At 59.4% G+C, this 16,266-nt stretch overlaps 4 protein-coding genes across 4 annotated transcripts; all 4 read right to left on the bottom strand.

Moving 5' to 3' along the window:
• Positions 1–644: 644 nt before the first annotated feature.
• Positions 645–1,517, bottom strand: LPMP_210990 (hypothetical protein; the record flags this gene model as incomplete). Its single annotated transcript, XM_010700584.1, has 1 exon — positions 645–1,517. The coding sequence occupies one exon, from the start codon at positions 1,515–1,517 to the stop codon at positions 645–647; it is 873 nt and encodes a 290-aa protein (XP_010698886.1).
• A 638-nt stretch (positions 1,518–2,155) lies between these two features.
• On the bottom strand, positions 2,156–9,181 carry LPMP_210980 (hypothetical protein; the record flags this gene model as incomplete). The annotated part of the gene is made up of 1 exon (XM_010700583.1): positions 2,156–9,181. One exon carries the CDS (start codon positions 9,179–9,181, stop codon positions 2,156–2,158), a length of 7,026 nt encoding a protein of 2,341 aa, XP_010698885.1.
• A 3,532-nt stretch (positions 9,182–12,713) lies between these two features.
• XRPT (xanthine phosphoribosyltransferase) lies at positions 12,714–13,436 on the bottom strand (the record flags this gene model as incomplete). The annotated part of the gene is made up of 1 exon (XM_010700582.1): positions 12,714–13,436. One exon carries the CDS (start codon positions 13,434–13,436, stop codon positions 12,714–12,716), a length of 723 nt encoding a protein of 240 aa, XP_010698884.1.
• A 1,536-nt stretch (positions 13,437–14,972) lies between these two features.
• Positions 14,973–15,608, bottom strand: HGPRT (hypoxanthine-guanine phosphoribosyltransferase; the record flags this gene model as incomplete). Its single annotated transcript, XM_010700581.1, has 1 exon — positions 14,973–15,608. The coding sequence occupies one exon, from the start codon at positions 15,606–15,608 to the stop codon at positions 14,973–14,975; it is 636 nt and encodes a 211-aa protein (XP_010698883.1).
• Positions 15,609–16,266: the final 658 nt, after the last annotated feature.

Raw genomic sequence — 16,266 nt, 5'->3', positions numbered from 1 at the left:
CACACACCGCCCTCCCGCTACCACCGTCATTGCCTTCCCTCGCCCCATCCTCGCAACTTCTCCCACCGCTCTCCAAAAACCTCCAGTTGCCCTCCACACACCGAGAGCCGCGTTTGCTGCTTGAGGGCATACCTTGAGTGGCTACGTGTGGCGACGGTGGTGTTAGTGGGGGAGAGAAGGGTGGGGGGAGGCTAAAGGGGGAGTGTGAACGTAAAAAAGCGGAAGGAAAGGGGCCATCGCCATCACCGCACTGCGTTGCTGGGCGCAGCGCTTAATTTGCCACGGCCTCGTCGGCCGTGACTCGCCAAACAAACAAACAAAAAAGAACGCAAAACGTGCCGAGTCGCGTGTCTCTCTCGGCGGTTGGGCAGTTGGTCCCCCTTACGCGAAGCACCTCCACCCGGTCGACCAAACGCTACACCGACGCGCCCACACGCACGCGCAGGCAACAACTCCGCCAGCGATGAAACCCACCGCCGCCCGCTCCGTCACTGTGTACGTCGCTTCTCACCCTGTTCATGTACACTTGTGGGTGGCATTTTTTCGGCCATGGCCATGGCAGCTTAGCTGCGTGCCTGCGGACCCGCTCGCCTTCATCGGCAACGCAAGGGGCGAAGCTGTGAGAGAGAACAGAGAAGCGGTGCTTACTTCTCTATATGTGGAAGATGCGGCGAGATGCGCCGCGCTAGGGCGGCTGCCTCCTGCACCAAGGCCTTTCGTTGCTGCTTGAGCGCTTCGCTCTGACGCACCGGCACGCCATCCAGGCTGCAGATCCACTGTGTCAGAAGCTCATCCGCGATAGCGGCGAGACGGTACACCTTTGCCTGTGCCTCAGCCACGACGCCATGGTCACTAACATCATCATGATTACCGTCACTATGGGCATTGCTCGAATCATGACCACGCTCCTCACCACCTTCGCTACCCTCGTGCTTGACGAGGCCGCCCTGAGGAGCGTGCCTTCGCCGCACCTCCACCAGCTCCGCGGCGGCTGTTTCGAGGTTGGTGAGCGCGGCCAAGAGGGGCGTCTCCTTTTGCGTTTTGATTCGATGGACGTAGGAGAAAAAAGCGCGCTCGGCCGGGTCGGCAAACTCAATGTCGTCGTCACCCTTCTCAGCCCCACGCCGCACCTGAGCAGCCTTCGCCCCCTTCACGCCCCCCGACTGACCGGCTGCGCAGCCGCTGCTGGTTCCTGCACCATGTGACAGCGTCTGCGAGGCAGAGCTCCGGCGCCCATACCTCTCGCAGCTCTCCCCGCGGTGTACAATGTGATAAGCGAGAACAGTTCCGGTGACGGTGAGCACGAGTCCCGATACTGCGGAAATGTAGATGTAATGCGCTGGGTACTTGGTGAGTTGGCGACAAGCCTTATGCGAGATGGTCGAGATCAGCCGCCATTGTGGGGACGCAGCGATGGACGAAGATGAGAACAGCAGTGGCGATGGCGACGCAGCCGCGTTCGCGCTTGTGCTGGCCTCTGGTGCGAGGGTGGCCGATGATCTCCACGATGCCCACATAGACCTCTTCAACGGTACGAGCAGCAAACGGAGAAAAAATGGCCCTCTCTGTCTTCGGTCGTGTGTTGTGAAAGGGGGGGATGAAAGAAGGAGGGGGTCAATCAGCAATGAAGCGCTGCTGAGACACGCCGTCCGGCATGATGGCAGGGATTTGGAGAACACGAAACACTTACGTAGGTGCGCGAACACACAAACAAACATACAAGCCAGGCGCACGTGATGTGGTGTGGCAAACTCGCAGGAGGATACGACAGAGAAGGAGGGAAAGTGTGTGTGAAGAAATTGGCAGAATGGCACACCACACGTGGGGGGTAAGCCAAAGGTGAGCCCTAAAGGACGACATGGAAAGAGAGGAGAGAGGTGCGCTGGCATTCCATACTCGACAGAAAAAGGGGGGGTTATTTGGTGATGGCGGTGGCGTACGGCTGCCTGTGCCCACAGAAAGAGAGACGTGCATCAACGTTGCCTCTCCACCACCTACCACGACCACCATGGTAGGGTCATGGTAGGTGAAACCCACAGGGAGAGAGAGCGAGAGAGAGACGCACCAGCACGTGAGCAGACATACGTATCCATCCGGAAAATGAGGAAGTGTGGAGGAAGCACCGGTGATGGCCCTCTCCTCTCACCAGCACCGCCTACTCGGAGGCCTGCTCCGCCTCCTCAAGCAGCAAGTACAGACGCACGAAGGGAAGCATTGTGCCCATCTCACCTACCTTGCGCCGCACCACAGCCCAGTCCGCGTCGGTGCGCAGCTGCACAGCACATTGGGTGCGCGACTCCACGTAGTACAGTCCCCACTTGCGCGGCGAGGAATGGGAAGGTGGCATAAGAGAAGCCAACGCCTGCAACTCCCGTGAGTCTGCCGTCGCGTTGTCGTCGGTGAAGGAGATGCTGCGGCTAAAACGGTGGCTAGTGCGCGCCTCGTCTGACAAGGACACATCCACCCCAGTCCGCTCATTCACGTCCGCATTGCGAGGGGGTGCGACCCAGTCTCCAAAAGCCTCCGCAAACGTGCAGCTCGGAGAAGGTGACGGCGCGCTGTTGTGACGTTCAAGAAGCACCCGACGCAGCGCCAAGTCACTGACCATCAGGGACACCCACAGACGCCACAGGAGTCCAACAAAGCGAGTGCGCTGCCTCAGTGGTCGGAGAGCGAGAGACAGAGGAAGACGGATGTGCTGGAGCGGTGCTGTGCATTGGTGCTGCTGCTGCGATTTCTCCAGCCCCAGGCCTGGGCTGCTCAGCATCAGCGCTGATGGAGAACCCAGAGGCGGAGCTGATAGACTTGATGGTACCCGCACCCTCCACGTCGCCCCCACGACAGCGGCGATCTCCTGCTCCAGAGCCACAGCTGCCTGGCCTTGTGCGCGAGCCTGGTCACACAGGAAACCCTGCGACACACAGCCATCAGCATTGGCCAAGGCACTCGTGGAGACGGGGAGTACCCCTGCATTCACTAAGGTCGAGGTAGATTCAGCTGAAGAGAAGTGAGTCAATGGCGTGCGCACTTTCGCCGTGGTGTTCTCGGAAAGTGCCGCCAGCGCCAGGTACGAAGGGCAAGGAGGTGTCGCCACCTTCTCGACTGGTGCCCCGCTCAAGTGTAACGAGGCCGCGAGCCCGCCAAGGCGCGCAGTGGCACTGCCTCCACCCTTGTTGCTATCGGTACTGCGGCTCGACGATGTGACTGCGCCCCGCGCGGTCGTATAGTGCTGACGGCTGGCGATAGAACGGCAAACCAAGTGAAAAGCATCTGCTCGTGCCGATGAGGGCCCTTCGGGTGAGGCAATGGTATCCGTTGCCGGTGCATGCCTCTGCTGTTTCCCTGGTGTAGCCGTGAAGTCTAGAGTCTCTCCAGCGTCCGGGGGTAAAGACACCAGCGACGTGGATGGAGGGGGGACCGGAAGTGGCGATGGCGAGGCAGCGGCAGCGCCGAAGTCACCGGCCTCCTGACACGTGACACAGTAGCCCCCACCGACAAGGGATCCCTTGCCTTGGCCGAAGCCGTTGCTGATACTGCCACTCTCGGTCGCCGTATCGTTGCCGCCCTCGCAAAGCCTCGGTATTGCGGACAACCTCAGCGCCTCCACGGTAAGCATTCGCGTCGCCAGCCCACTGCTGTCTTGCTTTATGATGTGATGCCCGCTAGCGGGCACCAGTGTTGCGGAGAAGGGAGCCGTCACAGCGGAGTCCAGAGCGCGCAAGGCCGCTTCCGCCGACACGACACGATAACCGCCTGGAAATGCGCCTACCACCTCCACTGCTACAGGGCACACGTATTCGAAGTAGCGCCGCCCCGTCTCTGCGTCCAGCTGCACCGTGTACGTGTACGACATGTCGTCCTCCTCGTCGTCATCGCTCTCCGTCTTCATTTCTGCCGCACGGGCTTCTGCCCCGGCGTAGCCGGTATCCGTCGAGGAGGGGACGTCATCAAATGAGTGAGACACCACCCCTGCTGTCGAGGACAGCGCACTGTCAGAGCTGCTGTCGGCGCTGCTGTCGTCGTCTTCTGAGCTGCCGCCCACGTCTTTCCGCTCTCCGCCCTTGGTGTGGTGCAGGTGGCTCGAATCAAGGGCGCTGTGGTTAGCAGAGCAGTGCGATGCCGACGTGGTGGAGGAGAGAGTCGAGGCGGAGCTGGCAGAGGCCGAGCCTGTCTCACCTCTTCCGTCACTCGCCTCTGCCGCCGCCTTTGCCGACGCGACCACGAAACTCGGCACACTCAAAGACTCCCATGCGCTCTCGTCGTCGCGTGCGTGTTCATCTCTGCTACCACTGTCCAAGTTGGTAAGCTTCGGTGGCATGAGAGATCCCTGCAGCGAGGATGCCCACTGCTCTTGAAAACGAGCATTGCCAGAGCCATGCAGCGAGCCAGCCATACCACCACCCAACTTACGCTCGCTACGCGCGAGTCTCCGACTTGCTACGCGCTGCCACACACCCGTTAGTGATGCCGCAGCAATGAAAGACTCCTTTGGAGTTTGCTGAGGTACGTCGAGGGTATCGGCTCGAGACACCGACGCTAACGACACCCACGACGGCGCCAGCGACGTCGAGGTCGAAGACGTAACGGATGAAAAGGCGGTGCGAGACGACGACGCCTCTATCTCTTCGTCCTCGGATGTCGTCCCCGTCGTGTCATCCCGGTCAGAAGGCGGCGCACTCCAGCGCCACCGCACTTCCTCCCGTACTTTTTCTGGCGCGGGGAGCCCCAGTTGTCCACGTGCTGCTGCGTCTGCCTCCTCCTCCGCCGAGGACGTCTCCCAGAGACCCGGCACGTCACGTGAGTCGTGCGGCGGCCGCCACGGGGGAGCGACACGCACCCGTGTAGGAGCCTTGCCGTGGCGAAAGGCGGCACGCTGATACTCCACGGCGACCGCTAGCGACGCGGCCTCGCGGACACGACGCGCAGCGGGGGTCGCAGCGAGCCAGTCCTTGCGCTCACCCCCACCGTCCGTTAGCGTCTCAGTCCCGGGAACAGCCGCCGCTGGCATCTCCACAGGACGGGCATGAGCAGCAGAAAAAGCCTGAAGCGCCAACTCCTCCATCTCGGCCTGTCGCGCCGTGGCATCGAGTGAAAACAGAATCGGCAAGTCATGAGAGAATGGGACCGACGGCGGCGGTGGAAACACCCCTTCCTTCGGCGAGAGCAGTCCAGCATGCGCGCCCTTGGCAAAGGTTTTCGCCTCCAGTAGAGGCAGCTGCGTCGCCGCGCGTGCGGGGGATGTCGCCAGGGCGGCATCTCTCGGGAAGTGCTCTCCGCTCTCAGCCGAGCCATTTGCAGCCCTCGTGCGCTCGTTAGCGTCGATGCCGATCTCGTGTGGCACCTCTGGAAAGCCATCCACAGTGACGCTGGAGTGGTACGTGGTGGTGCAGCCTGCGTCCAATGGCGCCGCTCCAAGTCGAGAAGCGAAGGCCTCGTCATACAACGCCTTCAGCTTTGCACAGGCTGCGGTCTTGGCCGCCTCCTGCGCTGCATGGTGGGCTCGCTGCGCACCCAACTTCCGCTGACGCCGCTGATAGTGGGCAAGCAGCTTCCTCCGCAGGAGGGCCTCCAACTCAGTGGCGGAGTAGCCCTCGCAGCGGCCAGGAGAACGCGCTTTGGGGGTAGGCAGCGCTACCCCGCTCGCCGATGGCGTCGCTGCAGTGTTCGTTTGTGCGGCACTGACCGGCCGCAGGCGCGCCTCACTAGCAGCATTGTTCACTGTGGGCTCACGACCGGAGGATGAGAACAACCGCGGGCGCAAGGCAGAAGTAACTGCGCCTACCATCGTTCCCACTGCCCGCTGCTTGTCCGCGCCTCCGCTCGGTTGCAGCGACGGCGACGGAGACGTGGGATCGCTGGCATCCGGTGCCGTCTGCGACTTGCCTGCGCGCGAGGCTGGCAGCGCTGGCGTCCCTGTCAGTACTGTCGTGGACAAGGCAGCCAGCGACACACTTCCGCGGCGCGGGGCGGCTGGGGTGGATGACGACTGCTCACTCCCAGCAGTGACCCCACCTGAGACGCGGCGCTGCCACACTGACGGTATGCTCTCCGCCTCGGTCCTCCCCACTGTGGCGGAGGTGCCTCTCTGGAACGGGGATTGTGAGCTAAGAGGGCTGCTGTTGCCTCCCCTGGTTCTCGCAGTGGGGCTGATTGTTGTCACCTCGACACATGAAGTTGGGCGAAAGACGACCCCGGCGTAGTTTACCGGCAGCAGGGGATCCGAGAACATCCGTATGCTGTCCGTACCACTTCCTGGATCAGCGAGCTCACCTCCACCCCACTGACACCGTTGCGGCTGAGCCGGATTGTGCGGTGGCCGCAGCAGCGGTGACGGCGGTGTCGCTGACAGGCGCGGCTGCTGCTGGTACGGCGCAGTGTGCGAATTCTTCGACGCAGCAGCAGCATCCTCTGCCCACTCCTGGGCATTGCCAGCTGCTGTGTTGCCGGTGGCAGAGTTTACCACGCCGTCATCGACGATTGCAGACACAGAGCTTCGATTCGCGCGCTCAACAAGCATAACGTTGTCACAGCCGGCGGAGAGCGGAATGGCGGAGAAGACCTCGGCATTCTTGAGCCACGGAATGTTCTCCATCAGCTCCATCATCTCACTGCATGTCTGCGTGCCGATGGGATGGTCCAGCGCATCCTCCTCCTCGTAGCGGCTGCACTCGACGCGTGGCGTGTCAGCTGCCCACAGGGATAATGAAGCTGAGGCTGACCGCCGTGCGACCTGTTCCCCTAGTGGAGACCTCACTGGTCCCTTGTCTTCGACCGTACGCTGCTTTCTAGTCGTGCCTCTGACGTTCACGGAAGATTCGCGGATGCTGGTGAGTCCGTCGTAGAGCTGCTCCAGCGGGAACGGTGCTGCAGGAAGCAGATGCAGAGCCGTGCAGTCAGCAAGCTCAAGAGACGGTGGCGAGGTGACGACAGCACCACCGCCGCTCTCCTTGCACAGTGGAAACACCTCTGCCCGTCCGCGCCCGGCGAGGTCCAGTGAAAATAGCGTGACCTGTCCGTTGGCGCTGTTGCTTCGCACGCCGGCCACCACGCTAGAACGAGAGAGCGTCAAGGAGGGCGTCAATCTTGGCGATGACACAGGCAGCATCGCCGGCGAATGCTCCTCTCTTTCACCCCTCTCTTTTGCCGCTGCACGGCTGCCAAGACGTTCGCGCTGCGCGGGCGGCATACCTTGGAGTGTTTCCGTAACAGACGCCTTCACGAGAACAGCGAGGGTGGAGTGCGCGTCAGTGACATCCTTAGCCACGCCGTCCCTCTTCGCGCGGCTGCAGCGACTCCTGGAAGTTGTAGAGGAAACGAGAGATGCTCCTTGCTGCCGGTGCGGGGGTGGCGTTGCTGGTGGCTGCTGTTGCTGCTGCATAGTATTGAACGCGGCCGCGACGAGGGTGCCTGCCCACAGAGCGTGCTGCTCACTTGCTAAAGGACCTAAGCGGTTGAGCGACGCTTGCGACGTGGTTGGCGCTATTTCCCCAGCTGCGGCAGCGGATGATGACCCGCGCTGCGAAGGGGTGGAGACGGTGCCGCAGGCTAGTACACCGGTGTGTCGGGGGCGGTGCAGCGGTGTCGGCGTCACCGAGGTGGCCAGGAGACCTGCGCTCGAGCCGCACCGTGACGTGCCGCCGGCGCCGAACACGCCAGTTAGCAGCTCTTCAGCTGAGGGGCGCTCTGCTGGGTCAACCCGCAGCATCTGACTAACCATACTCACGACAAGGGAGTGCAGCAGCTGCTCAGAGCGGAGAAAGGAAGGGCCGTAGAGCGTCTCCAGCACGGCCAGCTGAGGCTCTGCGAAGGCATGCGGCGTGCTCAGTGCGGCAGTGTCATAGGTGCCTTCCGTGATGACGTAGATCTGCGCTAGCACGTTGTCAGAGGTGAAGGGTAGCTTCAGGCAGTAGAGTTCATACAGGATCACACCAAGTGCCCAGATGTCGGCACCGAAGGAGTAGGGGTCACCCAGGCAGAGCTCAGGGCAGAGGTAAAACGGGGTCCCCACAAACGTCGTCGTAAAGGGCTCCGCGGGTTGCAGCAACTTCGACACGCCAAAATCACCGATCTTAACGATGCCGTCGCGCTTTGAGACGTATATGTTGGACGGCTTGATGTCGCGGTGGACGATGCACAGCGCATGCAAGTAGGCTAAAGCATCGAGGCACTGCTTTGCAATGTCTGTGATTAGGAAGGATTCAAGCCACAGCTGATTCGGCAGAGGCGGGAGCTGGGGTTCACACGGGTCAGAGGCGCGGCCAGCAGCGGCAACCTCAGCATTACCACTTAAGCTGGCGAGGTACGGCGGGCTCGTGCCGGCAGAGCCGACGGTAGCATTGCTGGCGGTCGTAATGGGTTTTCGGATGCTGCTGCAGCTACCACAACGCACCACACCAGCTGCCTCCAATTCGGTGGCCCCAAGCGGGGTAGCGGGCATCGCTGCCTCCGGTGCGTCAGACATCCACGTCTGGCCGGAGGAAGTGCCAAGGCCGTCCCACCGCATCGCGGTTACCTTCACTGTTGTGGAACACGTCGATGCCGGTGGATGCGGGGCGGAGCGGAGAGTCGCTGCGAGGCGCTGGCGGTGTCGTCGGCTGCGACTCGCCCAGTCCTCCCCACTCGCTGCCGCTTGATCGACGCCTGTAGCAGCGTTGTCTGATACAGCAGCGGACGATCCATGCAGCTTGTGCACTCCGGTGGTCGTCTCCTCTGTCCTCAACGTTATGCATTGGTGCACACTGCCGGTGCCGCTCAGTCCTTGGCCGCTGTACTGCCGCAGCAGGGAAGCAAGGTCGCCGCCATCCATGTACTCCGTCACAAGACAGAGCCACTGCGATCGAAAGGCCTCCCCAGCTGCGGCGATGTCGTCGCCATGAGGCTGTGAAACGAGCGTGGTGCTTCCCTTCCGTGGCTGCACTGACTCATCCTCATCGTGCAGAAACGAGTCGTAGTAGGTGATTATGTTAGGGTGCCCAATATTCCTCAGCAGCGACACCTCTGACATCGCCATGAGCACCTCCTCATCGGAAAAGTTGTTGAGCGAGACGGTCTTGACAGCCACCTGCTGCTCATACATAATGCTGGTCGGCTCCGTGTCAACGCAGAGGTACACTGTGCCAAAGCCGCCCTGACCGATCACGCGGATCGGTCGGTAACGCGGCCAGCAAGGCAGGTCATCCATCACACAAGGTAGTAGACCGTCAAGAAGGCGCAGGGAGAGGGAGAGAGCAAGCGGTGGAAGAACAAGACACGAAATACAAGAGAGAAGGCAAAGTACGCGGCAAAGCGCAACAACACCTACCGCACACGCACACACACACACGCATGCCACAATACAGCGGGGGAGCGAGATGAAGAGGGAGAAAGCTGAAGGCAGCAACCCCGCGAGAAGCAACGGAGAAAACCCTCCTCCCACACAAGAAGACGGTGGCCAGCTGAAGAAAGGAAAGGAGCGAGAGGAGAAGAGATCGAGACCGTGTGTGCCTTCGGCTGCGCTTGCTTGCCCTATTGTATGGCAAATAAACTGGAGAGCTAATGCGCTCACCTGCCCTCCGTCTCACCGTCGTCCTCGTCGTCTTTTGACTCTGATGCGCTCTCGGATGAAGTTGAACGGGGGGGAGGAGGGGGCGGCTGAGGGAGAGGATGGTGGGTGTGTGTGGGTGTGGGTGTGGGTGTGGGTGTGGGTGTGGGTGTGGGTGTGGGTGTGGGTGTGGGTGTCTTCACAGCAACCACTACGTGCACGCCGCCTCCGTCAAGTCGACTTGTCCGCTCCTGCGCGATAGACGCACCGGAAGTCCAAGAGAGAGAGAGAGAGAGACGAGGCACAGGAGGGAGGCGCGAAGTTGAAGAACGTAATGCGCCTTCGTGAGATGAAACGACTCGGCAGAGAGTCGAGCGACTCACCGCAGCGCGTTATACGGCGAGCGCCCGTTTCTCTTCGTTTTTTTTTTCGCTCGCCACTGTGGGAAGAGAGCGAAGAGGAGAGGAGGGGGGAGGGAGGAGGTCAGCTGAGCGAGACGTACTCGGAAGACACAGAGAGAGAGAGAGAGCGGAACTAAGGAAAAAAAAATGAGCCATATGGCCACGGCGGCCCCCCTTCCCTTCTCAGCAGCAAGGCAGTACTCGAAGAGGAACGGAGGAGCCGAGTAAAGGATCGAGCTTCCACTGGAGAAAAAAGCAAAAACAAAGCCTCAATCATCTCGCCCCACAGACGCGCACAGAGAGAGAGGGAATCGTGTCGCACTGCCGATGTCCTCGAGAAAAAAGCGCTCGAAAGACACACGAAAAGAGCACAACAACAATATAAAAGGGCTGCTCGGAGTTCCACTGCTGCTGATTACCGCAGGGACCGGCTCATTCGCACTCGCTGGCGTAGGGAGGGGAAAGTGAGAAGGTGAGGAGGAGATCAGCCATCGGCATTCACGGTCCAAGGCGCGCCCTTTACTGTGCTATATAGCCCTTCGTTCTTTCCAGTATTGAACGACGGTGGTGGTAAGCACTGGAAAGAACGAAGAAAAGAAACGCACGTCGGCTGGCGTGCGTACTTTGGTGTGCGTGGTTGTGCACCCGTGCAAGCTCACGTGCGCGAGGACGGAAGATGAGCGAGAGGGGGTTCACAAGTGAGTTCATGCGCCCAGCGACATCAGCACTCATACGCCCGACGGAGGGGAAAAAAAAACACAGGCTCGAATCAGCACGAACCAATGGCGAAGCACAGTTCGCGACGCGGACGCAAAAGAGGTGCAAAAGAGAGATGGATACAGTGTAGCAACTCCCTCATAGGGCCATAACACTTCGTGCGCACACGCACACACACACACACACACAGCGCCGCGAACAACTCCGCAGCAACCGTACAAGGCTCGCCACGTGACGAGAGGGTGCGCCGCCGCAAAATAAAAAGAAAAACAGTAAATTTCAGCCAGCGATAGATAAAGCTGCGCCGCGGCTAAGATGTTTTTGGGGGGGCGCGTGCGCGTGTGCGTGTTCGCAGGCGCTAGACGTGCACTAGTTTGGTACCCTGTTGGATTCGAGCAGAGTGAGGAAGAGCGGCGCAGGGATAGGCGGTGTTTAGTGTGGGTGTAAACAGACACGCCAAGGGGTGAAGCCGACAGCGTTGTTGAATGAAGATGCGCAACAGAGCATGGCACCAGGCAGAGGGGGGAGGGAGGCGGGGGGATATAGCCACGAAAAGAGAGCGAGAGGGAGCGAGTGAATAGAAATAAAAAGGGCACGTGCGTGAGCAAGAGAAAGGGGGGGATGAAACCGCGCGAGCGCCACCTGCGCCTGTCCTGGCACTGGCTAGGTAGGCGTTGCCGCCCCCTATACACCCTCTCAAGCACATCGCTTTGCCGTCTCCTGTGCAGCCACCTTCGGCAACGACGCTATGGGAAGGGCGATTAGGTAGAGAAGGAGAGAGGGGTTGGGGGAGGGGCGCGTCTACGAGCATCGGTTCGAGCTGCGGCGTCTCTTTTTTTTGTTGTTCAGTGCGCTTATGTGGGTGCGTGTGGATTTCCTCCAAGTCGATGAAGTCAAGGAAAAGTCAAAAGAGGAAGCGAAGAAGAGCGCGTGTGAATACCCCGGCCAGGGAGAAAACATCAACAGGCAAGGCGTCACTGCCCCTGCCTCCCAAGTGGCAGTGAAGGAAACACGTGATGAGGTGAGAGGGAGGGAATGTACGTCAGGGGGGAGGGGGTAGAGCGGAAAAGGTGGAGCGTGTACAAAAATGCCGGAGAAGGACCGAGGGAGGGGAGAGGGTGCGCCGACACACCGTAGATCAACCAGTGTGGAAAAGATCGTCCCCACGCCTCGCCACTCTCAGATCAACTTCTGGAGTGCGGCGGGGACGGTGCATGAGACAGACACAAAGAAGAGAGGGGGTTTGGAGAGACATTGACGTGACACACTGACATGTAGTGTGAGGAAAGAGAACAGGAAGGCCAACGTTAACACGAAGAGAGAGAGAGGAGAGAGAAGGGAGGGAGGGAGTATAACACGGAGAAGCTAAATTACTGCCTCGGTCAGCTGTGTCGCATACAAGGGAGGAAGAGAGAGCCACTGAAGGTGGGGAGCCAGCCTATAGGAAGACGACGTGTGACATGCCCCTTAACAGATTCCTAAAGAAGAAAAGTGGTACGATAGAAACAGCGAAAGGAGTGGCAGCGCACTCGCTCCCAGAACAAGAAGCAATCCACCTCCTCACCAAGTGCGTGCCTGTGAAGATGGCGGTGTACTCGAGAGTTGCTCATTCCCCCCTCCCTCCCTCCCTCCCTCGCTCGCTCTCCGTCTGTTGATCTACCAGCTTCACGGTACCCAAGAGTGAGAGAAACGGGTTGAAGCGAGCACAGCTGAGAGCGGTCAAAGTAGACCGACAGAAAGAGAAAATGCACACCTCGACAGTTAAAAGACTGAAAGTGCCAGACACAGCCGCCTCCGTGCATCGGTGCGTGCGTGCGTGCGTGTGTGTCTGTGGGTAGATGGGGGGCTGCTAGGAGTGCTCCTCATCGCTAACCGACCCTCCTTCTCTGTGGTTAAGATTGCGTCGAGCGCAGTACTAGCCCCAGCAAACTCTACGCACCTTGTAAAGACTGGGGACACACACACACACACGCACACGTCTACAAGCGTCTTGTCCGCAGATTCCTTACTTCGTTTACTCTGGTGCACTCGACCGCCTCAACCTTCCCCCCTCCGCTCCGGTCGTACCATCGAGCTCAGAGCTTAGCGGGATAGCGAGTCGCCTCACCGTCTCGAAGAATTAAGATGTGACGCAGATCACGGTAGCGATCGTTCACCTCAAATCCATAGCCGATAATGTACTTGTTGGGGCTGCTAAGGCAGGCATACTCCGGTTCAAAGTCTACCTTGCGCGCCGCTGCCTCCTTGTTCACCATCACGAGCGTCTTGATACTCTTGGGTTGATACTTCTCGATGATACTGGTGCGCAGAAAGTGCAGCGTACGCCCCGAGTCACATACGTCCTCGACGATCAGCACGTGCTTGCCGCGTAGATTCTCGAACTTGAGACCCGACAGCATCGCGACCCTCCCAGTGCTCCGTGTACCACCGTTATACGAAGTTAAGCGAACAAAGTCGACAACGTGTGGTAGGCCACAGTCGCCGAGGTAGCGGATGAAGTCGGCTGTGAAGATATAGCTGCCCTTGAGAACGGATACAATGATGAGCGGGTTGTCGTAGCTGATGGGCGCCTCCGACACAACCGTCTCCATGCCGGTCGCCACGTTGGGCGGAAGACGGCAGTCCCGGTGAGTGAGCAGCTTGTAGTCATTCGCGATGGTCTGTGCCATGGCTTTGATTTTGCTCTGGATCACGTCCTCCGTGGCGATAATACTGGACGCCATGGGGTACTCACGGCCATCCACGAAAACCCTGCCCTGGGCATCCACGGCGCCGCTGCAACGGTGGTTGGACAACATTGCTGTATGATCTCTCGCCCTATTGCGTGCGTGCTTTAACAGTTTTTAGCGTGAGAGCACGTGAACGGAGCTGTGTGCGCGTTGGTCTAACCTGTGAGTGGGTGCGTACTGGCGTAGGCTCTAATACGCAAGACCGCTTTTCCTTCTTCTTTATGTCTGTCCAGTTTGAGTGGAGGAGAGGCCTCTTCGCGACATGCAGACTGATGAGCGTGAATGTGTAGTGTGTGTGTGTGTATGGAGAGAGGGGGGGTGCAGACAGAGAGAGCACGGGGGAGTAGTATCCGGTGTTTAAAGGAAAGGGGTTAGCTCTGCCCTCTCCCCTTTCATCCACCTCTCACATCATTACTTGCTTGTGCTTAGCGCCTACTCACGTGTGGGGCATGACTATACACACACACACACGCGGGGGGGGACATGCCGGTAGACATGTGGCGTATGGCTGAATGAGAAGAACATTTCTCTTATCCATTTTTTTTTACCTCGTCAGTGAGTGGTGGAACGTGTGGGGGGGAGTGTGGGGTGTGGGGGGGGGATGAGTATGCATGTCTGTATCTTATTAGTGGAACGGAATCGTATTGGCCATCCAAAGCATAGCACTCATTATCAACAAGAACAGCAACAGCTGCCATGGCCACAGCCACAATCAACATCATCGCTGAGCGCGTGGGGGGAGAGGGGGTGGGGCGTGCGTGTAGTGTCCGCTCTCCTCTTCATGATGCTTTTCTTACGATTCCATTATGCGGTGTTAGTATCAAGTACACATCTTCGAGCGATAAGGGGAAGAGGTGAGGGATCGCGAACGGCACCTAAAGAGACAGAGGAGATGAGTTGTCCGAGGAGGAGGAGGAGAGGAAACGGGGATGAAACCACAGGGACTTGCGGGGAGAGAGGCGCGGACGAGGAGGGGGGGGGGCAGAGAAGAGCAGACGTACACAGCAGTGACCAAGCGAAAAAGAGAGAGATGATGCAGCACGTTGAGCAGTCGCACACACGCGCGTCCCTGTCGCTGCGTCCGCCTCTTCCCTTCACCCCTCGCTCTGCTTCAGCACCACCCTCAGCCAATTTTTTACAACACTGGGCCACAGACAGCCCACTCCCACCACCACACCAGGCTTTCGCCGACCTCGCGCTGCACCCATAGAGAAGGCTAACTGATATTCTGTGTCGCCGTATTGCGTACAGCTTCAGTCTCACTCTCTCCCTCCCCCCTCTCCCACTCGCTTATTAAGAAGCCAGCTCCCCCCTCCTCGACGCGCTCAGTAATAGCACCACCGCTGAGGCTACAATGCCGTGAGACGAGAGAAAACGAAAAGGAGAAAAAAACAGCGCGTAGCCGCCACTGTGCGTCACTGCAGTTCTGCTGATTTACGCAGCTGCACTCATGACTGAGCCTCACACTTGTGCGCTGCAACGTCGCTCTTGCCTCGAGTTGCGTGCATGCTTGTCGGTATGTCTGCGTGGATGCTCGTGAAAAAGCACAGACAGAGAGAGAAGCGGACAAGCTTTCCCACCGGCACGAGTGGCAACTCATCACAACTACAGCTTGCTCGTCGGCTTCAGGTAGTACTCCTTCTTGAGCTCGCAGACATCGCGCAGCTCGCGGTACGACTCAGCGAAGTCCATGCCGTAGCCGATCACAAACACATCGGGGACCCTGATGATGGGGTAGTCGACTAGCAACTTCACCTTGCGCCTCGACGGCTTGTCCAGCAGCACCACCGTCTTGAGTGAGGCCGGCCTTTTGGCGAGCATGAACCGCATCAGGTACTGCAGTGTGATAGCACTGTCGACGATGTCCTCGACAATCAAAATATGGCGATCCTCCACGGAGTCGCGCACGTCAAGGAGCATGCGCACCTGGCCAGATGTTTCCACGCCTTCGCCATACGAGCTGGCACAAATGAACTCCACCCGCACCGGAACACCCTCGTCGGCGAGAAAGCGGGCGAGGTCAGCTGTGAAGATGAAGCTGCCCTTCAGCACGCACAGCAGGTAGAGCGGGTTCTCTGGGGTTAACTTGAACTTTTCGTAGTCTTGCGCAATCGTCTTGGCGCACTGCGCCGTGGCTGCCCACACCTGCTCCTGCGTGATGACCGTGCGGGCTGACATCGGGTAGCTGCGCGGTCCCGCCGCACCAGCAGGGCCGAAGGGGGACTTGGTCCAGCCGCTCATGGAGAATAGTAAAGGTGAAGAGAAAGGGGGGCCCGATGCGTGACGGATGCTGCTGTACCGGGGGGGTGAGAGAGTGGTGGGGAGAAGGAGAGAGAGACCAAAGTCATTGAGCCGCTGCAGTGCGGGATTTGCATATATATATATATATATATATATATGGGCGTACGCACACGTGAACTCCCTTGTCTGGCCATGGCAGCGAAGACAAGGACGGATGAGGTAGCATCACATCAACACACACACACACACACACCTTCGATGCAGCGTCGCACACGCCTCCTGTAAAGCACGCGCTGTCTGCAGAGCGGGGGGTTGCGAGCCATCCTTTTGATTGTCTCGCTCCTTCCTCGACCTTCGTCACCGCCGGAGAGCGGGGGACGCTGACTTAGCTTGAGACAACCCCTCACACTCCGCAAGTGGGCGTTCTCTTCTTCACCTCACGTACCTCCACTTCCTCTTCTCTCTTTAGAATGTTTCTCCCACCTCTCACTTCAAAGCAGCAAAGAAGACAAACGCGCACGCACACACATCTGCCGGGGGGGTCGGGGGGGGGGGGGGGGGGGTAGAGAGTACGAGTGACGAAGAAGACTGACAATACAGTCGAGGTGGGAGGAAGGGCACGAGAAGAAGAGTGACGGTAAGGAAATCGTAAGACGAC

This window comes from Leishmania panamensis (assembly GCF_000755165.1).
Source record: "Leishmania panamensis strain MHOM/PA/94/PSC-1 chromosome 21 sequence".
Taxonomy (NCBI): Eukaryota; Euglenozoa; class Kinetoplastea; order Trypanosomatida; family Trypanosomatidae; genus Leishmania; species Leishmania panamensis.
Note: the sequence above shows the minus strand (reverse complement) of the source record. Positions and strands in the feature narration are given on the sequence as shown.